Genomic DNA, 25,495 nt, shown 5'->3' on the forward strand with positions numbered 1-25,495 from the left:
CGTCGCAAATATTAATAATATACGTAACATTATTGAAAAATGATATTTAACGTTTATCAGAGGATCTTTTTGGTCCTGTATTTTCCTCCAATATTCCGCGGAGAATCTCCAAGTATACCTTAATCCACCGCTGGGAGGGAAGAACGAGTCGAAGGGGAGAATCGCGAGGGGTTACACGAATATGGCACGTCGTGGCGGGCGTTTTCGTTGCGTTTTATTGATCCGATACAGTCGTAAATGGTACAATCGGCAAATTCATCGGCGGTACAATCGATATAGTTATATGTATATATACACTTATGTACATAACGCCGAAAGGCGCTTGGCTTGCTTGCTCGCATGCTCGCGTGCTCGCAGAAACGACGCCCGGCGGCAGAATAATGCTTCCGGGTTATCGTTACGTCGGAATATAACGGCGAGAACGAGCACGGAGTGTCCTATGACTCCTGACCGTCGAGAGATACAAAGTCGTAAAAAAGAACCAGCGGGGGATGGATTGGACGCGGATGCGAAAGGGAGAAAGGGAAGGAAACGACGGAGCGAGGGTGGCGAAACGGAGAAGATGGGGTGTCGATTGGGTCTCTATCGAAGGACTAGAAAAACGTATACTCGTTATTGTACACTAAAGCCGCGGCAGCATTATTTTTATACGCCTTATCTGTCTATACGCTTTAATTGGAGCTTAACGCCTACAACGCGATTACACTTATACGTGTGTCGATATGGATAATGGGTGGACGATCGAGCGCGATCCGTCGATCGCGCGTGCAGGACGGAGGAAATCCGTCCGGTCAGCGTGTGTCCCGGCGCGGACGCTTTCGATCCTCTTCCTTCGTCCCGTAGGATAATTATCCAGGTCTTACCGCGGTGCCGATCCTCCGTCTCTCATCGTCGTCGGTCGCGCGCCGCGTCAGCATTCGGCCGGAAGCCCGACGCGCTCGCGATTTCCGCACGGCCATTAACTGTTTCAGCAACCGAGCTGAATTAAATTGCGCTAACTCCTGTTTCGATCAATTTCACTCGGCGGATGGAAAAAACGCGTCTCATTGTATTTTCCGAGAAATAAGTCGTCGAACGTCAACTATTATACAGATTTTTTTAATGCATTTACCGCGAAAGAAGCGTGTCTCTCGAAACGATGTAATATTTTCCTCTCGTAAAAACCACCATCAAATTATTGCATTATAAAAAATGTAAAGATTCTCAAAAATTTTCCTTAATCTTACCCTCGTGGCGAGCGAGGTTCTGCTGTGCTCTTTAACAGGTCGTTGAAGGTGGACGCTTGCTGTATGACGGCAGATGCTGAAAGAGTTAATTACACGATCGACAGAAACTAGTACCGCCCGGTGGGACGTCCTTTACTGGCTATCCGGAGCATGCTGCGGGAAAAGCTACTTCGAGGTCCTTCCCGATGCCGTGTGTCCTTCTTCGCGCATCCCGACTCGACTCTACTTTCTCCAAAGAAGTTCTCAAGGACCGCTGCCCCGTCGAGGATATCGAGAAAGGTTGCCAGGTTCGAGCGAGACGCTATTTCTCGCTCGTGCGTCTCTACCTCTCTATCGAGTGATGAATTCCGTAAGAGAGAGACTCCTCTCTTATTCCTCCGTTCTCCCGACGCGATCTCTCGGACCGACCCGATTGATCGATTTCTACTCGAACACGGTCTTCGACAAAGTTTATCGGCGACGATACTTGGCTCTTTGCTAATGGACGTCTCCTCGCTTCCGAGGGCCAGTCAGTTCCATCTTCGGTTAAGTGTCCAGCAATTTCTCCCACGCCTCTCTTTCGGGATCGCAGCATCGGGCTGTAGCGTGGACAGGAAACTCAAGTTAATTGACGAAGGTCGGAGAGGCATCCGATCCTCAAAAGCGCGTTAAGTTTTCATCGAGATTGTTCTTCGAGAAAACGAATTTAGGAAACGCGTAGGAAAAAATATTTTCTTTTTCGTTTTTAATATAAAGTGCGGTATGAATAGAAAATGGGCTGATATTCAGCGGAGGGAGTTTTATCTTAGCCTTCGTGACCTCCTGTTTCCCTACGGGAGATATTATTCATGAATTGCGTATGTCGTGTGTGCGTGAGTTATGTCAGTCTCGTTAATTATTCGGGGGATAAAGTGACTTTTCACTCTACGAGAGTGATTTTACGCTACGCTCTGTACATTTCGAAAACGTACGCGCTATTCTATTGACATTATTGGTGGTTTCGTTCAACACGATTATCGATCGCGTGCGGACGAGATAGGAAAGTATAAATCCTAACTAGAGTCTGGATTCTAAGTTTCAGTTTCTCAAACAAGGCGGATTCAAAAGGGTCCGCGGTTAGGCGCCTCCCTCGGAAACCTTCTCGCCAAAGTTTCTGGACCTGTTGAATCGTTATTCCTCGTGGAACCCGCTTATATTCAGACAAACGGCGCGAGGCGAATTTTGCCCGGATCAACATCCCCAGGGATCATGTATTTCTCAATTATAAATAAATAGAAAAAAACATTTCTATTTAACATATCAAATTTAGAACATAAAATACGTGCTAACAATTGTGTGGAAAATACTCTCGCAAAAATATATTCGTCTAAAATAAATAGCAAAATATTCAGAAAAAAAAATATTGCGTCTCTGAATCCCTGAAGAGATCAAACCGCTCTCGTTTCGCCGCACAATATTGCGGAAGGACCAAAGTGTCCTCGTTAACATTATGACATCTCGGAGCGATTTCGGACGCTTTTATATATATTATTTCATAACGCTTTGTACCAAGCAGAATAATATAGAATAACGGATTACGATCTCAATCGCTCTAAACATATTCAAAAAGTCTACCGATCAGTTAACGTCGACCGGGCTCTCCTCGACAATCTTCTCCAGCAGCTGGCCCGACTCAAAGTCCCTGCACCTGTCCGTGGCGCACATTATTATCGGGCCTAAAGGCGAGCCGATCTCCTGCGGCAGACCTTTCTTGAGAACGTTGAGGTACCCCTAGCTCTGAACCATATCGCTAACGTACTCCTCGTGAAGCGCGAGGAGATGACGCGGCACGTCGAGTGCGGTGTGAAGCGTCACGGTTACGCCGCGATTCAGACTGATCGCCGGATAAAAGACGCCGTAGAGATCGCGGAAAGCGATGCCGCCCTGCGGCTGATCGTTGACGAAGAAGCGTAGCGTGTGCGTGGTGTCCAGGTCGAGGAGGACGCCGACGGTCGAGCCTTGCTGGACTCCGCCCTCCGTGCGTTGTGCGTGACCACCGCCGTGCATGAACCACGACCGCTGCCGGTCTATATACATGCTCCAGCCTTTGTCGTCCTTGCCTGTGAGCAAAATCGCGATGATTGGTGAATTGCCTTCAGAGTGAATAGTCTAACTGGATTTCATTACAGACTGTATGTCATATATAAACGATGATATGACAGCAAACTTGTTAGATATGTTGAGAACGTCAGAAGTTATTTGCGTAATTTAGGAATATTTAAAATCTCATTAATAATAACAACAGTAATAGCGGAGATGATGTTTTTTGATATTTAATGTAATTTTTTACTCGTTTATTATAAAATAATGAGACAGATGAAACGAATAGTTATCATTAAGGGCATTAGTTGACGCGGAAAATATTCCAAAATGTTCTAAAACAATTGTAAGAAGAAAATAGAACCGTGACACGATTACAGACTAATCCCAATTAATAATAAATTCCCGTTGTGTTTATTAAGCAGCACGCGATATCGATTTTCGGATTTTATCAGTTCTAAGAGCATTGACCCGGTTTCCACGTGTCCAAGGGTTAAAGTACCCTCCTCTTCCAGGATGTTGCACAACCGCGGTCGCGCACTTTGCGATCTCGGCCGAATCTCTTAGCCGTCGTTTTCTCTCATCCGGAGCGATGTATAGAGACAAAAACAGACGAAAAAAAAAAGAAAGACAGAAAGCGGAGAGAAGGAGGGAGGAAGAAAGAGAGAAATACGTGGAAAATACGGTATACATACGTCTCTCGCCTCCGAATTTCCGAACAAACCGGGGGATCTTCGGGGTGTACCGGGTGGCGCATGAATATTTCATCGGGGCCGGATAAACCGCACGATATTTTCCGCAGAGGGGAGGAACAAGAGAAGAGGAGTGGAGAGGCCAAGAGGCCTGGAGGTACTTACCCAGCATCTGATCGCGCGACACATCCGCCCGGGCGATACCGAAGGCCGGATCGGTGTCACTGTGGTATCGATCTAGGGTCAGCTCCCAGTAGTGCACGCCCCGCGAGAAGCCGACGCTCGAGAGGACCACGCGGTGCTCGTAGCCCTCGCAGGACGCGCTCATCGCGTCCTCGGATATGGAAACTTCCTGCGGTATGCCGGCCGCGCCGGTCGCCCACGAGAACCACGCCACTGCGGGACCAGAGAGAGGACCACCGTTTCGTTGTACAGAGCATCGATTAATATTCCGCGGACTCGAATCCGCAAGCACGCTTAACGAACTACACGTTTCAGGGTATCGGGCGTCGGGGTTATCGAGTGCCTGGGTTATTGGGAATTCGACGTCGTCGCGCCGCATCGCGCTCTCGATGTTAATAACGACGTGACAGGATTGTGGAATCTTAATATGAGGAAAAGGAGAATGAGGGGGATCTGATTTTCTGTGCGGCTAAATAATTTAAGAATTTGATATGGAAAAGTCGACGTGACGCGACTGCGGGAACTGTGTATATATGCAAAAAGGAAGGGATGTTTTATCTTTCGCGGTGTGTTAAATAATTTAAAACTTTGATATGGAATTTCCTAACGTCGCGCGATTGTTGAAGTTTAATACCGAACTACCGCCCGACGAATATTACGTTACGGCCCGGGAATACGAAAGGGAAAGAATTCTTTTTTCTCTGAATCTTTTACGTATTAATATTACATTTAGAAAAATCCGAAGAGATATAAATAAGAGATTAAAATTCAGCATAAAAAAAACTGATCCAGCGGAATATACAGGCGACGAGGATTTTAGATTAGATTACAAGTAATTCAATCTGTCGAATCTATTAGTCGATTTCGAGAAATGAAGATGGAACATTTAACTCTCCGCGGTGCTGTGAATAATTTAAGCACTTCCGTGGTAGAATTGGTGTATATGGTAATAATAAAACGAAATTTTAGGCGGATCTATTTCCTCTCGGAACTAGCGCAGAGGTAAAAATGTCTCCTCGGAGTCATTTGTAATTGTCGCCCGCATTATTCCGCAAACGTCACGCGGATGGGCATTCTATCGCGGCTATTTCTGGGTGCGTCCACCGTCCATCTCATCGATCACGCGATCGTGCCGTGAAAAAAAAAAAAGAAAATACGCGCGGCTGGAAAATCGACGTCGGTTACGATCGTTCGTCTTCCACGCGACACCGACGCCGCGACGCCGATTTTCCAGCCGAGGCCTCCGCGCGCGCGCCTTGCTCAGGAAACCGTGAAGAAAAAAAGAAGAAAAGCTCTCTCACCCTCGGCGGTCTGAAGGCCGATCAGCTCCGAGTACTCGCCCTCGCCAGCGCTGTTAAAGGCCCGCACCCTGGCGTTGTAGAGCGAGTTGAAGTGCAGCCCGTCTACCGTGCAAATGGTCTCGCGGCCACAGTACACCTCCTGCGAATCAGATTTCAAACGGAACATTCGTGAATTTGCGGGTTGCAGCCGGATAACCTATCCTATTAATCGGGGGAGAAAATAATTTGAGCGGAAATAAGAATTACATTAAAAAAGAATATTTACTCTTTGGAAACGCAGGAAATATTCGATAGCGTAAAATTCTATAAAGATATGTTATGTTACTACTTCTATACCACACAATAATTATAATAGAAATCTTTCTAATGAATATAGCTATGTAAAATACGCAACATATAATTTACAAAATTACTATTTTACGGAATAAAATGATAACAAATTAGAAATCCTTAAAAATATAGGAACAATTAAATCAATTTATGTAGGAAAATCGAATATTTTAACTTCCACATATTGAGTAATTACTATATTGACAAATGTATGACAAATTGAAATGTCTAACTCGGCACGAAAATTCTCGTTCACTGTGACGAGCGAGTATTGACGTTGCTCGTCTCAGTGGTGGATAAACGAAAATTGTGGATAAAGAGCGGAGTTTACCTGTCATGTCGACTTTCCTGAAAGAACCATCAAGATAGCATCGATTGGTCGACCGACAGATAAGCAAGCACGAAACACGTTATTAGATTTAACACCGAAATAAAAGTCTCGTAAAACCGACGAGAGAGAAACATTATTTATGATACAAATAACTTTCCTTCGAGAGTTACTTTTCCTTTTTAATATATCATTTTCGATACAATTTTTATTGTTTATTATGCAGGTGTCTTGATAAAAAAATGCGATTATCAACTAACTTTAAATATAAAAACCTATATAATAGAAAAATAATATAATAATAAAAAAATGTTTGCTAGAATTTATAAAGTTTCTTTAATTTCTGTATGAATCAGAAATTAAATTTTTGCATATCTTACATTTTCTCTAAATAAAAATCACACAGAACAAGGGGAATGAATTCCGTGAATTTTCCGACAAATCAGATCCTTATTCGTCAAAGGAGCTTTTGCGATTCCTGCTGCGAGAGCTCGATGAGTGACAGCGCAGGAACGGAAACCAGAGACCGGGAAACCCGAGGCATCGTGTGCCGCGCGAACGAGCTCGATTTAAATATTAAAAGGAGGAGGATGGACCGGCGCTATCCCGATGGCCGCCGAGAGGAACTGGCGATAGGTCGGACGAGGGGCGGCAGAAAGGACGAGGAGAGCGTCGGCAACGAGGACGATTTATATTCGCGGTATCGCTCCGTTCGTTAACGAGCGCCATATCGCAACGCCGCCGGTGCATTATTAACAAAGCATGAAAATTTAGACGCGCGATTTACAAGGCCGACCCGAAGCACGTTTGTGCGAACGGAAATTCATACGCGCCGTGGCGATATACCTGGGTTATTCTCGTTGATTTTACCGCGGATTTAGTATTATATATTCTTCCGTGCAAGCCATTTGAAGAGTGAAATCTTCATGAAAGACCAGAAAGATTGAGATACAACACTGTTAAATATTAAAGGAAATTAAATTTAAACCACACAATACCTTGAGTTAAATAATATTTTGTTATTTTTAATTACCATGTGTGTCAAAATTTATTATTTTAACGCAAAACAGTATTATTTTAACTCCATGTGTTTAGTTAAATCTTCATGAAAGAAGGATTGATACAACACTGTTAAATATTAAAGGAAATTAAATTTGAACCACACAATACCTTGAGTTAAATAATATTTTGTTATTTTTAATTATCATGTGTGTCGAAATGTATTATTTTAACACAAAACAGTATTATTTTAACTCCGTGTTTTTAGTTAAATTAACTATTAAGTAAGAGCAGTGACGACCTATAAGAATTGTTAAAAATGATTCAAATTGAGTGTCACTTTGACACTATGAATTTAATAGTGAATCTCGTGATAAAACTACTTTAATAATGCATTGTAAATACAAAATTATCATAAATATAAAATCGATTAAATCAATCAGAATTTAAATTGAATTGAATACATTTATATGCGGCAATGAACGGAGTCTTTCTCCTTACACATATTTAATTTTTCTAACTTAAATGAGCTTTAATTTATGTCGCGTGGCACACAAATATTTGAAAGAATTAAATCCAATAATATTAAAATAATTCCGTGTAAAAATGCTAAGCTTTATAATATTATTCTCTCTTTCACTTCGTGCAATTTTATTTCCGCTTACGTTGGCAAAAGACAAAACCCTATAATACTCTACGACCGCCGTTAAATTGCCTCACATTAATATCGTGGATTATGTGGCAAACGACGGTTCGAACTGCCGTCATTTGATAAAAACTTCTAATGAACGGGACGATATCGCTGGGAGCAATTAATAATTGCCATCGCCCCAAGAGGATCGCTCATTTCTCACTGTAAGCCCGGAATCTTGGAGAGTTATAGACTTCAATTAACGCTCTCAATACCGAATACCGAATCTTCATTTACCAGAGAAAAAAGTTTAGTTCACAAACCGTTTCTTAATTCACGTATGACATACTGGCTTAAAAAAAAAAAGTTAGATTCAAACTCTTATAAACCACGTACAATTTTCTTATCAGACAATCGGAGATATTATCGCCCATTTAGGACGCCGCCAAATGAATTAATGTAGGCGCCATTAAACTGCCTTTATTCGGCGCGCTAATCTCCAAATTTTTCAAACTCGCGCCCACGAATTCGCGCTCCACGAGGCTGCCTTTTAATACCGTCTTTTATGACACGGCTCACGCGCGCTACTTAGGCTGAATTATTAGCGGTAATCGCGTTTCAGGGTGCCCGCTGCCACCCGCGTTTACGATCAATAAAACGCGAAAGACGGCGTTTCGAGTCCGACCGGAGTGGAGACCGGTCCGAGAATAAATGCGACGAACGACCTCGCTGATCCGGAAACGCGCTCCGAATGGATACGTGGCCGACCCTTCACGAAGACCATGGTATTCCGCGCGCGAGCGATTCGTTCCGGTACAACGTACCGTAACAAAAATCTGTACGGAAAAAAAAATAAACTTTACGGACGATCGGCATTAATATTCATTTCGCGGCGCGGAGGGACAAATTCTCAACAAAGAGGGCTTTTATGATCCTGACGTTTTTTCTGATCCCCTTCGCGCTTCGATGTCATGTCGGCCGATATGGCCGGTATTATCCTTCGATAAATTGAAAGGCGGATTTTTATACGTCTCACCCCCCGTAAAGTTTTATTAAACGCTCGTATCCGGGAATCACTCCTCATATAAGATTCATTTTGAGGTCCATTGCGTGTAATATACATATATTATTGTATGGGACGAAAATTGTAGCAAATGAAACGTGAAGCAAAGCTGAACGACGACGATAAAATTATATATGGTCATTTTTGTGTGCATATCATAGCCCAGAAATAATAACGAACAAATGTTTGACATGATAATATTAGAAAGTTTAAAAAAAATTGTATTTAAATCTCTCTTGGTTAATAAAATAATAGCTATTAAATTTGGAAGATCAAGAGAGTATTTTCGGTTTTTAGAGGAGATTCTGGCAACCAATTTTGCACATGTGCAAGTAATGTGTGCAATGGAACTAAAAATTTAAAAATTAGCCGACAAGAAAGCTACTGTAGAATTTTAACGAATGCATTTCACAGACAAACTTACATCTCTTTTCCCTCGGGTTACACCGTCACGTTTAGTTCAACATACACAACGATTCTTTTAGAGTTTCCTGCCACGTTCGTGCAACTCGTCCTTCTTTTTATACTATTTTTACGCTACGAGTAACTTCCTTTTATCTGAGCGAGAAAATCTCGTCTTAACTTTTCGAGATATAGAACCTGATGGACAGTCTCCCACGTCCAATAAAATTAGTATCACTTTTCAATAATATTTTATTAAAACTGTTGAATTAAATCATGTTAATTTTCATATATAACAATCGGTAAATATTTTTTCCAAGTTTTGTAACTTCTCTTTGTAATTCGGTTCCTTTTAAAAGCAGAATAAATTCTTATCCGTTTAAACAATCACAAATCCGTTTCTCCATTCTGCTTTCAAAAGAAATCGTGTCCGGAAGAGAAGTTACGGGACACTTGGGAAAAAATATTTACCACGAGAAAATTGACGCGTTGCTTTTCAAGATTTCCGTGGGAGAAATAACAGACGTCAAATATTATTTAATGCCAGCGGGTCTCTCTCTCTCTCTCGGTATCATCTCGTCCGCGTCGGATCGGAGAACAATTCCACGGAAGACATCGTGAGAACGTCGAAGTGTCCCCCATTGTTGGGGTAAAGTCGTATCGCCGTCGTCGCGGGATGATACGGCCGAAGGAGAGAAGACGCGACGAAGAAACACCGGAACCGGACGTCGCGTCGGCAAAGAAACGAGAACGATGGAGGGTCCGACGAGTGAAGTGTCATCGAAAAATTCGCGGGCGATCTCGAGAAAGCCTCCGAGAGATCCGAGCTTAGCGTATACGATAGCGTAGTCTTCTCTCTCGCCGACACATATACGAGGGGAGTACAATTTTCTTCGGGATATACGGAGATGTTTACTCACCCTGAACTCTCCGCCGCAGCCGTCGTCCAGCTCCAAGAGATATCCCTCGATGGCGGGGCCCCTCTGTCCGGCGCAGCCCATAATTCCGTGGCCAGGTGGCGGCTGCCAGGCAACGGTGACGCTGTTGTTCTCGGCGCTACACTCTTCGGGGATCAGTAAAGGCGCTCCGGGTGCTGGAAATGCGTACGTCGAGACGGTTTAACAGCGCTCCGCGTTATTGTAATTGTCAGCGTTGCATGGAAACGCGGGAGTAAAGTAATGTTTATAGATATGATATCTTTTGAGGGCGCACGAGCCTCCCCGATCCCTTGGGGAGTTTGGAATTAATTCTAACAACGATAATTTGCAGTAATCGCGATAATTCGAGATATTAATTGTTGTATTGAATATATGAAGATAAATAAAATTTGAGATTTTTCTTTGATTAATTTGAAAACTCTTCTAATGCGGTAACGTAAAGAACACTTCGCTCGTGTGACGGAAAAGTAGACACAGTTACTTTGAAGTTGTCTCGTAAAAATAAAATTATAAGCAGACTATAAATTAGTTGTACTTGCTTAAGGACGGAAGCTTCCAATACTGAAATTTTCTACTTCGGTAAAACTTTGTACACACTTAAGAAGTTCCTCGGGTAAGTAACTAAACATTTCGTATTTTCGTAACGAAAGGATTGAGGTAAAGGCATTTAACTTCGGAGATTTCCAGCCAACAAAGTTTGCTTGTAAATCATTTTACAAGTGAATAAGCTTATATAAATAAGTGGAAAGTTGTCATGCAAATAGATTAAAATAAAATGAATGGGAAAAAGAAAAATCTCCGATAAAATTATGACGAGTGTGCGTATATGTATAGGTATGTAATAACACATATTTGTATATGTAATAAATTGATATAAAATCGTGAATTAAAAACATCGTGAAGAAAGTAAAGTAAATTCACACACATTGACGATTTCATTTGACAGAGTTTTAATTACCGCCAGTTAACTTCGATATAATATGAATTGAAAACGCGCTGGGTATTTAGCTCCAATCCGATTTGCCTGGAAGTCGGTTTGCCGATGATGACCTTCGGCAGCAATAATTTCACGATTTAAACAGGCTTCGGACTGCCGAATTTGCCGCGAGTTTCCTAACGACGGACGGAACTTGGTCGTTGCCGCGCGACCGCACGATTCTATTCGACTCTGACTGCAATGTCTAGGGTACAAAGTTGAAGCCGCGGAAATTACAGCGGCGCTATCCAGATTTCTGTCCCGCAGAAATGTATTGAGCTGCCGATGCAGAGCGCCATATCTCAATTTGTCAAATCAATCGGAACATAACGTATAAATTCCTCGACAGAACGCTGAAATCGAAATGATCCTTCGTATTGGAACCTAGCAAAATTAGTAGCCAATATTAATTTCTCTTGAAGTTGCAATATTACAGTATAAAATAAATATTTTAAATGTCCACCAAGTTTTGTTTCAAGTAAAGTACTGCAGTAAAAGATCCTAATACGCCATATACATATCGCACTCCGAGAAGAATACTGCAGTCACAAATTCACAATTTTCAGAAGAGAGAAAAAACTAATTTAACATAATTTTTTTAAAGTGTAAGATAACTAACGCAATTACAATTACGATATTCTGTTACAATAAAACTTATACTGTTTAAATGAATAACGATACTTCTACCCTGTATAGCGGATTTGCGCATATGTATAATAGACTTGTGAGGCTATTGCAACACGTACACGGAGAGAATTTTCTCTTAAAATTTACCCTGAAATCATGGTAGTTAGGACATGTACCACCAAGAATTTTATGCGAGCTATTCTGATTAATATCTACCATAAAAAAAAGATCTTAATATCTATTACATTAAAATATAAAATATGTTTGATTAATTTTACTAAAATATATCTATAAAATTTCAATAATTTTTCAAAATTTACCCAATCTAACTTGCCATGGTAATTTTTATCACGTTGTTTGTAAAATGTCTTTTGTATATTTTAAAAATTCCTTGGTTGCCAAGTTGTCCCAAGTTTGAAGTAAATTTAACGGTGAAATGTAACAAAAAATTCTCTCCGTGTAGGTAACATTTTACTTTTTATGGATTTAACTCAAAACCGAAATTTTTTAAATCGCGACAGTATTCTTCTTGAGGCGTGAAGCATTTCTTCTCGCGGGAGATTACATTAATTCATTTGATAAATCTAGAATGCTCTCCGCGTTGCTTTCGCCGTAAAAGAGCGATCGTTCGGGGCGATACTAATCACGTTGGACCGGGCGTTCATTAACGGACCGCGCAAATGTTAGAGATAGTCCGCTTTCAAGAGCGTTACCGCTGTAGGCGATCGTTGATGCTTCTACATGCAATTATCTGGCTTTCAGTGGAAGCTCGCTGCTGCCGACCCCGTCGCGTCGCGGACGCGGGTCGTCGGCTCGTCGGTAAACTTGTTGGCATGCTAATAAACCAAAAGCATTTCCTCTCGGTGCCCGTTGCCCGCTGGCGGCATGCGGTTTCGCGCAAACTTATCTCTCGAAAACGTGCTCGCACGACACGGTGCCCGTCGACTTCCCGTCCGTTTCGGTCGTCGATTCGGGATGCGCCGGCAGCATAACCCGATCGGACGGTCGCCGCCCGCGACCGGGGAGTAAACACGCGCCAAAAAGGCGAAAGACGGGAAAGGCCGAGATTTGGCAAACACGTCGCGATGTGCAGTCGGATAAAAAGAGACGTGCGTCCCGAAAGTTACCCGCGATGGCCTTTTTGCCACGTGCGTTGGTGGATACTGTTGAGTCACAAAAACCGCGATCGAGCTTTTTGACAAAATTGTGTTGTACGGGGCATCGCCGTCTCTACCGCATTTACTCTTTTTAGTGACAATTTCTTCCGCCAATTCGAGATCAATTTTTACTTTTTACTTTTGCGATATAGCCCACGATGGAAATTATATAACTGCTCAATTTTGATTATAAATCAGATAAAATCTGCTTTCTGTAATGAATAAAAAGATAGACGAGTCAATGATCGATAGCGATTGAAATCGTTGATAAAAAGTGCATGTATTTTTTTTCGCAGAACGAAAAGCGGAATTTCAATGGCGTCCCACGCATTCATGTAGATGAAAAAGTATTCTCTTCCATAATTTTCTGGAATAAAAAAGCCGTGGAAGCTGTGCGATTCCGCGCAAAACTAATCATCTTTCCGATTTCGGGCGAAATTGACTCGTGAATTCAATGATGTACGAAACTTAATACGTTTTTTCAACACATATGACGTAGGAAAAATCGTATTTTTCCGTACAAAAGATAATATCTTTTGTACATTGCAGGGAAATATTATTTCACGCGTGGGATTAAAAAAATGCAATTTTTGTGTGGAACTATGGGAATTTGAACAAACGTACTGCGATACATAAAAAGAAATAAAAAAATGACCAATATATAGTGCAATAAGACAGATTCAATTTTATTTCAAAATATTGAATGTTCCGTTGTATCGCGACGCGAAAAGTCTTTAATAGTAAAAGGATTCTCGGTAAACAAATTATATTGTAAAATTATATTGCTTAAAATTCAGATTTGAGAAATCACTTGTAGTCGACGGAAGTGAGTTTCGAGAGGTTGTAGTCTAAAGTTTATAGATTAACTCTATTTCATATATATATGTACAGACGCAGAATACTAGGAATAATGTTTCGCCTACTTGCAACGTCAAGGAAGACTTAACACGTGTATGCATAATTAACTGGCTTCGTGCTTAATAGCGAATCGTCACGGAGAGTTCAGCTGAGTATCCTTGGAGAGAGCCGTTTCGCTCTATGGCACGAGTGCTCTAAGGTCCCTGCGGCATTCGCATTATGAAATTAGGCTAATGGCACCGACGTTACATAACTATGTTCGGCGTCACACCGCCAGAGCTTTAATCCAAATTAAGATCGTCTTGAGAAACATTTATCATTTCATATTTCATTTCCAGTTAAATGGCAAACAAAAAAGAAACATTACTTTCCATTTGAACACGTCGAATGAGCGGGAAGTTATAAATAACGACGTTCGTTTAAATACCGCGGGGTGATTCGAAAGTTTAATGGAACTAATAACTTTGGTAGTATAAAAATACAAAAAAAAATGAAATAAGAAAAACATAACAAGGAGATTATTTTATCTGAAGTCATGGAGTAAGAGTTCGAGATTTAATTCTCGGGACGATATATGTTAAGTGGGAGATCGCATAATTCGCGTGACATGCGACGTGACGAAAAATCGAAGAGAGAAAAGTCGTTTATGTCAAATAGGAAAAATAACGACGTGGCGTAGAATAAACTCACTTCGCTGTTTCACCCGCTTATCGCGATCCAAAAACTCGTGTAATCCGACATGGAACCTCGATGAAGCCGTTCGCACGGTAAATTCCATTGCACCACGCTCCGTCGCTCTATGTCGTCGACATTTACTATCGATTATCCCGGATTTCGTCGGATTTTACAACGGCGCTATCAACGTGCGAGTCCGTAATCTCTATAGGTATCGTATAGCCAGCCTGGACAGTTATTTATTATTACTTCTTTCGATATCGTCTCCAACATATAGGTATATATTTTCTAATACGCTTCCTAACGGAGCAGTAAATATTACCTAAAATGATTATTATCAACGTTTAATTAAATTTGGACGAATTAACAAACTCGGTACACCGATACTGAGATCCGTAACGTTTTACGATCCGACCCAATAACGACAAGAATCCGGACGAAGCGCGAAGTGTAACGGTTACACCGCGGCGCGGCGCGCGGCGTCAATTAAAGCCGGCTAAAAGAGTCGTGAAGGAAACACAGCGAGCGAAATATCGATCATCCGCCTTTTACGAGGGTGCGCTCGTAAAAGCGGGAATTAATGGGCAGGACAGGTGCACGCGAGTGACTCGAAGATCTCCGCTTTCGAAGGAGCGGCGCTCTCTTCGACAGAGACGCGTGGAAACAACGTACGCGGATAAAAAAAACTGTTACGGCCGCCCTCTTTTTACAGCTTTACAATGGGGTCCGACGTGAATCGACACACCGGCGAAACTTTATGCCCATATCGGAATGATTTATCGAACAGCGCGAGACGCGCCGCGCCACACCGCGCCGATATCCGATACATACAGAGTCTCTCTCTCTCCCTTTCTCTCTCGTTCATTCTGTTCTCTTTGTGAGGAAAACGTGGAAAAAGAGTGAACCGATAAGGGTTATACGTTGAAAGAGAGAAAGAGAAAGAGAGAGAAAGAAAAAGAGAGAGAGAGAGAGAGAGGGAGAGAGAGAGAGAATCATGACGAAGCGAAGAATGCGCCGATAGCCCGTTAAAATGTATCGCGTGCGAAATATATCTCGCTGATAAAACTTAGCGACAGGTGAAAATAAACTTCGCGGAGGATATGGACGGTTCTCGACTCGGCGAAAAATGGTCTTCTCGCGAGACTCGACAGTGATCTTGACGAAGTTCGCTGAAGACGATCTTTCACGCTTCACTCCGAGCGCAGAAGCATTCTTGAAATAATCACGTTCGCTTCGGCAGTTTCGTTTCTGGAAACGCGAGACAACTGTTTGTTCAAAAGACGGAGTTTCCTCGCTTCTTTCAAACTCTTGACAATCCTCGATTACCTGTACTTTTGATTTGACTTCGATACGGTGCGATAATTCCTTTTCTTTACATTACATTCGCAGATGGATGTATTTATTTCCTCACATATTTCTTTCTAGTAATTATGATAAAAGTTACAATATAAGATGAAAAGAAAAGAGAAACTAGCAGACTTGACTTATGAAGTTTATTAAAATCTTTACTTCTTATTTAAATGATTAACTTTTCGAAGTCGTTATAAAGTTCATTATATATGTATAACATATTATAGAGAAAAGAGATTCTGAATTAATAATTTAAATAAAAAGTAAAAATTTTTTTAATAAGAAAAAAACTAGACTTTAAATAAATATTAAATACGAAAGAATAAATCAGTTTATCTTTTCTGACCAAAAATATTTCTGAATAATATTACGTTTGTTTTATGACATTATGTAATATCCCATTCTTTTCTATCTCTATATATAGAGAAACTTAATTATACGTCTTTTGAATAAAATATTCGCATTAAGAGCTTCGGTCGATATATGATAACTATAGAACTTGGTTGCTAAGAGAAACACTGTTGTTTTTGTTAAAAGAACGGTCGTTGACGATAGAGCGCGATTACAGCATCGCAGGCGCATAAATTAATGAGCGAATTAATCTGCCAGCGTCGAGGAGGTAGAATTCCCGTTTACCCATGTTATCTCGGCGAGACATACGTACGGGACATTAACGTCGCATTGTACGGTCGTCAGCCTCGTCCGCGACAAGCCCGCGTTTAATTTTCCGCCGGATGTCTAGACCGATTCTTCGCCCTCCTTTTTTATCTATAGTGGAAAGAAATCTATTGGGCTAAATAGGAAGAATATTAAGCGTCAAAGTGCAAGAAATATCATGAAAATTGACGTTAAACTTTACAAGAAGCACAAGAATAACACTATCGATATTCATTCTCCGCTAAATCTCGCGATGAACAAAGAAAAGAAATTTTCATTTTACATTCCTGTTACATTTACAGTAATCACAACACGCACGCGTCTAAAAGATGTTGAAAGGACATGATTATGATGTCATTTAGACATGCGTGCTGTCTGGGATTGAGGCCACTGATTGCGAATATGCATCCGCTTCTTCGCGAAGATGTTAGTCATATTTTAATATTTTTTAGCAAGAGAACTATCTTCTAATAAATAAATGCGTTAAAATCATAAATATTTATAATTTCCTTTTTGCCGCGCGTGGATGCAACTCTATTGTGATGGCCGCGTGTGCCCCTACCAAGATGGCAGCACGGCACTACGCTAATTAGCCACGGGCAAACGCGCTTTCTCGCGAGCGTCTGGTCGCGTCAACAAAGTATATAAACAAATTCAGCAAAAATACTCATTGCCCTCATCGATAGCTTTAACTAACAATAAGAGTCGAATTGGGCACATACTACTTGGTATTCGCAAAGTCGCGACTGTATTTTTGGAAAAATCAAAAATGACAAGATCAGGTGTTTTCAATTTTGAAACTGCGGTAGTCTGGTCTGGAGAAATTTGGAGAATCATCATGGACATCATTTACAACCTTACGTTTCATTCTCTCCAACAGGCGTCCACAAATTATAAAAGTGCAAATTGTAATTGATTAGACATTCAAATTACGCACTTTTTATCTGGTTTGGTGTGGGCAATACTATATATTAATTGCCCATACAAAATTCAATGTCAGCGTTATTGTATGAACATTTGTGACAGAATAGTCCTGTCCCGAGAGTAGTAAGCGTAAAAATATTTTAAACAGGAATACTTACTCCATAATATAGTTCTCCTCTTTCGAGGTAGTCAAATGTCATGCAGCTATAAATTTCAATAACGTGCAATAGAAATATTTGTAATGCTGCAGACTACCTCAGTTTCAAAATTGAAAACACCTGATCTTGTCATCTTGATTTTTTTATGCTGTAAAAATAAAAAAATAAAATGTCCTGTTAATTAGTGTTTGATTCAAGATGTCTTTTGACTCTTTGAACTTTTAGGCAACACGTGCAAGCGATAAAATTGATCGTTATACTATACGATATTCGACTTTTCGATTCAAAATACAATTTATAATTCTGCATAAATTCATTGCATATTTTAATATGGAATAAGTAACAAATAATTCAAAAAAATAGCTTGTAAGCAATTAAATAAATAATCTACATCTTTTAATTTACATTATCAATCAATAAATATGTATAACAATACCGTGTCTGTAGTTTGTACACATGGGATTAAAAGTGCGTGAATTTGAACGCTTATGCCCATTTTTACCAACGTCGTTTAACTTGAACCTTAGTTCAATTCTCTTTGTCTCTTTCTAACAGTCAACCGGACTTAGAAACAAAGGAGGGAGCTTTCCAGCAAGCGACACAAGTCGACACAAGTATCGTTTTATCTTTGTTACTTATTACCAAAAAAGAAAGATAGAACGATGCTTGTGTTGACTTGTGTCGCTTGCTGGAAAGCTCCCAAAGAGTGAATTAAACTAAGGTTCAAGTTAAACGATGTTGGTGAAAACGGGCATTAATGGAACATATAGGTATTCGAAAAGCCTGTTTTTTGTTTAAATATTCACGCATCATAAATTGATGGTTATTTCATATTTGACATATTAAATAAAATATTATCTCTAATTACTTAAATTATTTATTACATATAAATATTCGATGTACATTAAATGTGGAATAACAGCTAGTTTGTAATACGTGCAAGAGTTCTTAAACAGGAAGCACATAACGCGTGAATATTTGTAAATAAATAAAAAACATAACTAACTGCTTAGCATTTATAATAATCGAATAAATAAGGGACTTTTGATAATGAAATTAATAAGAGACAAGTAAAAAGGGGCTTTTAGAGTTCAACGCGGTTGACGGTGCGTGGAATTGATCGTGAGTGAACGTTATATCGATCTTTAATTATGAGGTACAAAATTAGAAATCGAACGTATTACTTTAACATGCAGCTTTAAGCATTGAGTTATAAAACGAAATACGATGAGACGCACGAATTCCGCGACAAACTTTTAATTTCAGAATAGCCCGGTCGCCTTTAAAATCACGGGAGCAGATAATAACGAGATTTAGTGGCGGCCCGAGAAATCCAGCAATTTTTCGTGTCATAAAACTCGAGATATCGCACGCCGCAATAAAGTCGAAATTTAAGAATGCGAAGCACCTGTTCGCGGGAATATCGACGATTCATCGTCGTTCATCTTCGATTTCTTGTCTCTCCCTCGTCTCAATATGACAGAATTTTTATGTTCGATTAAGTTCGCTCCGCCGAAATCGAAATGGCGCCGGGCGCGCGCACATAACGGCCTCGTAAAATACGAAAATGAATTTCGCATTTTTACTTTGCTCGTTCACCGTCGTTGTAAGCTGTTAAACAGCTGTTACAATTACGATCGTAAATTTTCCAATTTTCATTCCAATTTTCGTTCCACAGCTTCGTGCAAACTAAATTTGTTAATTAACGATAGTTAATTAATGATAAGTATACATTATTTTCATTTCTCAGTCTTCGACTTTCCAATTTCTTGTAAATTTTAAATAAAATAAAATAAAATAAAACATAAATAAAATAAAATAAAATATAAAATTTCTTAAGAAACTGAAAAGAAAAAAATAATAGTTATTGACCTTGTGAAATATTACATGTCGTTTAAAGGAAGAAGAAACAAGAAACTCGTCACCCAACGAAATGTGCATATACTTTTCTAATGTATTACATTCGTTAGATTCCACAAAACGCTCGAGTGATTTCGTTGCAAAACTTTACGCGGAATTTATCGTGAACTTGAAAGTTTCCACGGGGCACATTCCCGCTATTTGCAAAGCCGGGTTAAGTAAATGAAATTCCGTGTGACTGCCGATCGCAGATTTTAACGAACCGAGGCGCGCCGCTCTTTGACGAGCAAACTGTGCGTAATGAAGAAACTTTCGGATATCACCGTACGATTTGTATCAAGACTGCACGAAAGTGAAATGTCTCGATAGAGAGAAGCGAGTTTACACCTATCTCGACGGTTAGTCGTTTATCAGGTTTCATTAAACAGATTTGTATTTCATTAACTCTCCTTTCCTAATTTCAATCAGAAACGTGCGGTTGCAAATTTGTTAAAATAATGAGCGAGTATAAGAGCGTGTTTCTCGCCCGCGCGGTCCTTAATTATAACGACGGGTGCTTTGACCAATTCTGAGTTGATTCTATCGTCAAATTGAGTTGACGAAATCGATAATTTTATTTACCACCCGGGTGAATCAAATTTCGAGCTACGTCTGCCTTAACGTGACTCCCCGTGCTTCTAACCCGTATACGTTATTAAGTTATCCATACATCCGTAAACACGTTAATCAGACGCGATTAACGTTTCCCGACTCGACATCGGCCCCGTGTAACATCCGGTATCCGTGTAACGGAGAGCCCCGTGTATACCCAGCGAGCGGTAAGGAGAGGATGTCTCCTTGTAACGAGTTAATACCTCCAGATCGTTACAGCAGTTACTGCAAAGCCGTGCGGTACCTAATTAATCCGCTTTTGAAACGTTTTAGCGTACGGCAAAGCTATATGGCGCGAGCAAGGAGGCATGCTTAAAGGAACCACCCCCGCAGGCTACGTAAAATTATTAAGCGGACCCCCCCGCCCTCCTGCTCGACTTCCATCTCCCCCCCCCGGCTTCGTCATCTCCCAGCCGTCTAGACGACTTTGGCGGGTGAGATTGACGCCTCCTTCATCTCTCTTAATTATTGTTTCCTCCTCTCGTTTTCCTTTTCCGTATCGCTATATAATATATGTCTATAAGTCTATACGATTGCGTTTACTATTGGGTTTCCTTTACCTGCTGTAGGAAATCGTTCTTCCCCCTCTGACGCTGCGTCCAACACACAGGAGAGTGATTTATAATCGGTGAAAATATTGGCATCCACTTACGTATAACATGCAAAAGAGCATTAACGTCAAACAAAACTCGCTCGAAAGTTGTCTTCTATCCGGATATTACTCTGACTCTGATTTTTTTTTACTCTCTGTTAATTTGCGCGTTCGTGGGATTTATAGTATCCCGCGTAAAATATATTATCGTTCCTTTCACGCGACTATTATCGAGTCTGATATTTCAAAATTAATTAATAAAGAGATGTATATTGCAAGATCTAGAGCGTTGCAGCTAATTTCAATATCTATACATAACAAAACTCTAATTGTCGTCGCTAGGCGTTTCAGGAGTTACGCAATAACGAGAAAGTCGAAGCTTATACTGGCGTGTGTAACCTCCGTTTCGCCCATTTGAGAGGTAAAACGACTATCAACGAGCACAAGACTGCGCACAAAGTTGCGCGATCAGCGCGGGGCTCCGTAAAGATAAATCCCCTAAATCCCCCCCCCCCCCCCCCGAACCCCCGAGGTAGTCGCGGAACGAGGAGTCTATACGAGTCAATTAAGCGTGCACGAAGGCGTCTTTCGAACGAGTTTATACGCCGCTTTTACGCCCGTTGCTTTATCGGGCACGTAACATAAGTACGCAATGCGAGCTAGAATTCGGCGAGCCGTCGCGAACGATTCAGTTCGCGTAACGAACCAAACGGATGAGTTTCCCCGACGAGGATAAGAAGCCAACGAGATGTTTTTGCGAGCTATCTCAGGCGTTATAGCAGAGGAATATCTAATTTATTCAACCGAGATTGTTGCGGCGAATTGTCAGAAAATGAGATTAAAAAGACTTCTCCGCAAAATGTTTGCGAAATTATTAACAAAATTGTTAACGAAATTATTAAATTATTAAAACACGCTACGTGATTAAATGAAAAATAATGTGAAAGATTATTTAACGAAGGTGTCCCTCTCCTTAAGTAAAATCTTTTTAATCTCCTGATTTTAACAGATAATTTTATTGTCGTTGCAGTTCTTTAGCTTTACTCATAACGCTAAGTTATAGAATGTTACGTGTAGACATCTTAAATGAGCATATATTTCAGAGAATGGAATGTGTCTTGTTTATCAAACTATATACGTGTTTCTACAACGAAATTATCTGTTCGTTAGTTCTAATCGCGTTGGCTCCTGAGTAATTTCCTCTCTAGTACACGCGGTAGATCCTACGATATACTTTGACTGATTGTGAGTTCCGTAGCAATTAATTAACTGATACTTTGGAAGTGCAACGAAATCAATAATACAAAGCAAAGTTCTACTGGTTATCCCGGAACATTTTATTTAGTCAAAATTGTAAAAAGATGAAGTTTCTCACTCGTCCAAGTACGTATACATTTATTAAAATTTTATATTCAATTTCTTTTTTCGAATTTTGTCCGTCGCGTTATACAAGTCTAATCTGTCAAACGGGAATGATAGCGTGCAAAAAGTTCATTTATTTCGACGTATACGTCGCGGATAAAAATTCATGCCATTTCTCATTTTCGTCTTAATGCGATGTAGTTACTATCGGGAAACCCAAACCCGTCCGTGAGATATATTCACGATCATCGTCGGATGGATCGCCGGTTAGGTTCAATCTACGCTCGCACACACCGATATCGCACGCGACCGTGTAAACCGCATTCGCCTCCTCCCCCCATCACGGCGGACTCACGTTTGAGTTGGACGAAGGTGAGCTGATCGATGGCGCGGCGCAGCGGCTTGTCGTCCAGGGTGAGATCCAGCAACGGCAGACGAGCGATCTCCTGCACGCCCTCGGCACCGCCCCAGGAGCCGGCGGCCGTCGCCGCGCGGACCGACAGCATGCCGCCGATCTGCAGGAACGCCGCGCTGTCGGTCTCCTTCAGCGCCTCGATGCAGAACGTGAGCAACGCCGTGGTCGTCTGCAAATGCGTGGCGCAACGCGTCACTTGGTCTCGCAGCGAGCGCACCCTGGCCTCCCTGGTCTGCCGAGCGGCTTCGATCAACCGTGATTTTCTTGCCTGCAGCAAACTCACCAGGTTCGTCACCCGGTCCTCGACCTCCTCCTCGAGCGCCACGCATTCCTCCTGGAATGGACAGTGATTGATCCGCTTTGTAATTATGGTTTCGAGAAATATCTTACACGATATTACTTTTATATATATATATATGTATATATATAAAATCTTCTGTGCGCGACAAAATTCTGGAACAAATTCTCTCTAAAGAAAATGGAACACGCTTGATGTAGAAGAAATTATGACCTACTATTGTATTCACAATAATACTTGTCGTTATAAAACTTGTTTTTTACCTCTTTGGAAAAATGATAAAATTTGTAAGAATTCTTATAAAAATATAATGACAACTTTTTTTAGAATAAGTATGTTTTTTTTTAATAATCGCACACATAAATTTTTTTTATATTTCCGCACATGCACACATATATACCTAAGCATATACGAAACTAGAAGACAATGCTTGTACAGATATTATGTGAGAAATCCAATATCAAATTCATTGATACGCACATCCTTTGTAAAGAAAGGAAAAATAAAAGGCTATGTCAAAAGAAATCTCATCTGCGTCAGTGTTTTTGAAGCCCGATCGGTTTAGGTTGTAAGCTATCCGGATACCCTTTGTACATTCGAATTGTCCCTTCGGCCATCAAAGATAAATCCACGCCGGTATTCTATCCCGCGGAGAGAGCTGATGTAATTAACGCCATATCTTTTCGCAATTTCACGGCACCGTATCGCGTTGACGCGCCCGTCGACACGGAATTTAAAACGGGCGCCAAAGGCGCGCATATACTCACATGTACTTTATCCGTCATTCCTTTGAGCCTTTGAATGAACTCCGTCGTCGAGCGGGCCCTCTCCGACAGCTGCTGCAGATTCTGCGACAGCTCCGTCTGTAACAGCAGAAATTCACGACACGTGAGGGAACGTGGCGGTACTTCGAGAGGGATTTGGATACGTGATACGTGCGGACGCGTTTGCGCGACTAAAGATATGAACCAAAAAACCCCTCGTCTTTCTTACAAAAAAAAACTTAAATTATACAATATGTATTGAAATATATATTAACATATATTGTATAATGTGTATTTAAAATATATGTATAAGGTTACGTATTTAGTTTACACAAATATTAATTTATTGCAAACAATATATGCGTTTTGTGTATGACGCAAAATAGAGATTATATTCCTATAAACTGTACATTAGTAGGTAGAGAGGTACTAGGGACTAATGAAGACGAATTATGTACAGCACAAGCGTTCAATGTTGGATCGATATGTCACACTGGTTCCGATGAATAAACAGTTCCCGTATGTAGAGAGTTTGTATATTGAGCGGTACCGTACATAGGCGTAGTCACGCTTTCGTGAACGAGCTCGTATTAAGTACATATCGTTGTTTGTTCAATAACGACACAAAGTGCTCTTCTTTCGTTGTGGAAAGAGAGAACAAGCGTTATTTCTCCTCGAGAAAATCTCGAGAACCAAACTCAAGATATATTGTAGACAAACATGTTTGATTTTAGCGTTCCTTGATGTACTGTACGATATAAACAGAATTCAAGATATTATTTTCCATTCGGAAATGTTAATAAAACTACACGGAAAAAAAAATTTGGTTGAAATAATTGGAAATCTGGTTGAAACAACCTGACTGTTTGGTGAGAAATGAACGATCCATAATTTTTATTAAAATAACCAGACAAATTTAGTTAGTCGCATTCTGGTTGAAGTAACCGGACAAAATTGGATTAGAACAACAAAACGTTTGATTGTAATACGATGACAATATCTCATTAATGTAACCAGACTTTTTGTTCGATGAAAAACTGCAATCTGGTTCATTTATCCAAATAGTAAGGTTAATATAATTTTATGCATTATTGCTTTACGTTTATTTTCTACTTGCATTAAACGAATAATACAACCTTATTAATGTATATAAATATATATATGAAATAAGGTTGTATATTACTCGTGGTCAAGGTAAAATAAAAGATTACATATATATGATAAAATTACTGTAGTATTTTTATAGAAAGTAATTTATTCACGTCTCTTTTACAATATAATAAAACAGAAACCGTTCGCAGTTAACTAATTAAACTTAATATATAAATTGATAAACCTTAAGCTTTATCAATTTATAAATTGCCTTGTAAGCTTTATCAATTTATAAATTGATAAAGCTTACAAGGCAAACTTAGTCGTAACTAAAAGAATGCCACTCAGTGTCAAACGTGCTATAATTGCAGGGAAAGGACTGAATAAATTAGGCACATTAACAGCGGTTAAACCTACAGTGTCCTGAACTTCAAAACCATAAAGGTTTTCGTTAAATCTTATAGTATACAGATTATTATAGATTCACGAAGTAAATCACGCGTTTTCGTATCCATCTTATTAGTGCACTAAGCTGTATATTGTCTCGCACAGATATACTCGGACGAAACGAAGGCCGCGGGGGTGCTACACGTCGTACGTCGCCGTCGCACGTCGCCGTCGTGGCCGCGCGCACACACGTCGTTCTCGTCGTTGCTACTCCAGAAGACGATCCACCCGCGCGGGTCCCTCGTTCGCGAAAACGGGATAAGGACGATACGCGGGGAGAGGTGGTCTTACTCGCGCACGTCAACACACATCGCCTCGCCACGGGAACGTCGGGAACGGGGATATCGTTTCCTTCGCCAACGGGGACGAGGTCGCGTCTCGCGGAGGGCGAGAAAGAACGCGGGAATCGCCGCGAGTCCGCCGGTACCGATACTGTCCGCGCGATTTAATCACCGTCACTGCGACAGTCGTCGTCGCCGTC

General features: G+C 40.7%; 1 protein-coding gene across 6 annotated transcripts in view; it reads right to left on the reverse strand.

The window, feature by feature from the left end:
* Window positions 1–203: 203 nt before the first annotated feature.
* LOC112466133 (E3 ubiquitin-protein ligase TRIM9) overlaps window positions 204–25,495 on the reverse strand; it is a 100,728-nt gene continuing 75,436 nt past the window's right edge. For 2 of the 6 annotated variants that reach the window (XM_025034041.1, XM_025034039.1), the window contains 7 exons: window positions 23,479–23,574; window positions 22,354–22,747; window positions 20,605–20,637; window positions 10,134–10,306; window positions 5,461–5,599; window positions 4,142–4,372; window positions 204–3,304 (listed from right to left, as the gene is read on the reverse strand). In XM_025034041.1, coding sequence (XP_024889809.1) covers window positions 2,976–3,304; window positions 4,142–4,372; window positions 5,461–5,599; window positions 10,134–10,306; window positions 20,605–20,637; window positions 22,354–22,747; window positions 23,479–23,574 — 1,395 coding nt within the window. In that variant the 3' untranslated portion in view covers window positions 204–2,975. Of the gene's footprint in view, window positions 3,305–4,141; window positions 4,373–5,460; window positions 5,600–6,121; window positions 6,139–10,133; window positions 10,307–20,604; window positions 20,638–22,353; window positions 22,748–23,478; window positions 23,575–25,495 lie in introns of those variants that run through there. The other 4 variants (XM_025034043.1, XM_025034040.1, XR_003042106.1 and 1 more) reach the window with 3 other exon arrangements.

Source organism: Temnothorax curvispinosus, unplaced genomic scaffold (genome assembly GCF_003070985.1).
Source record: "Temnothorax curvispinosus isolate PA1 unplaced genomic scaffold, ASM307098v1 QBEX01015898.1, whole genome shotgun sequence".
Lineage (NCBI taxonomy): Eukaryota > Metazoa > Arthropoda > Insecta > Hymenoptera > Formicidae > Temnothorax > Temnothorax curvispinosus.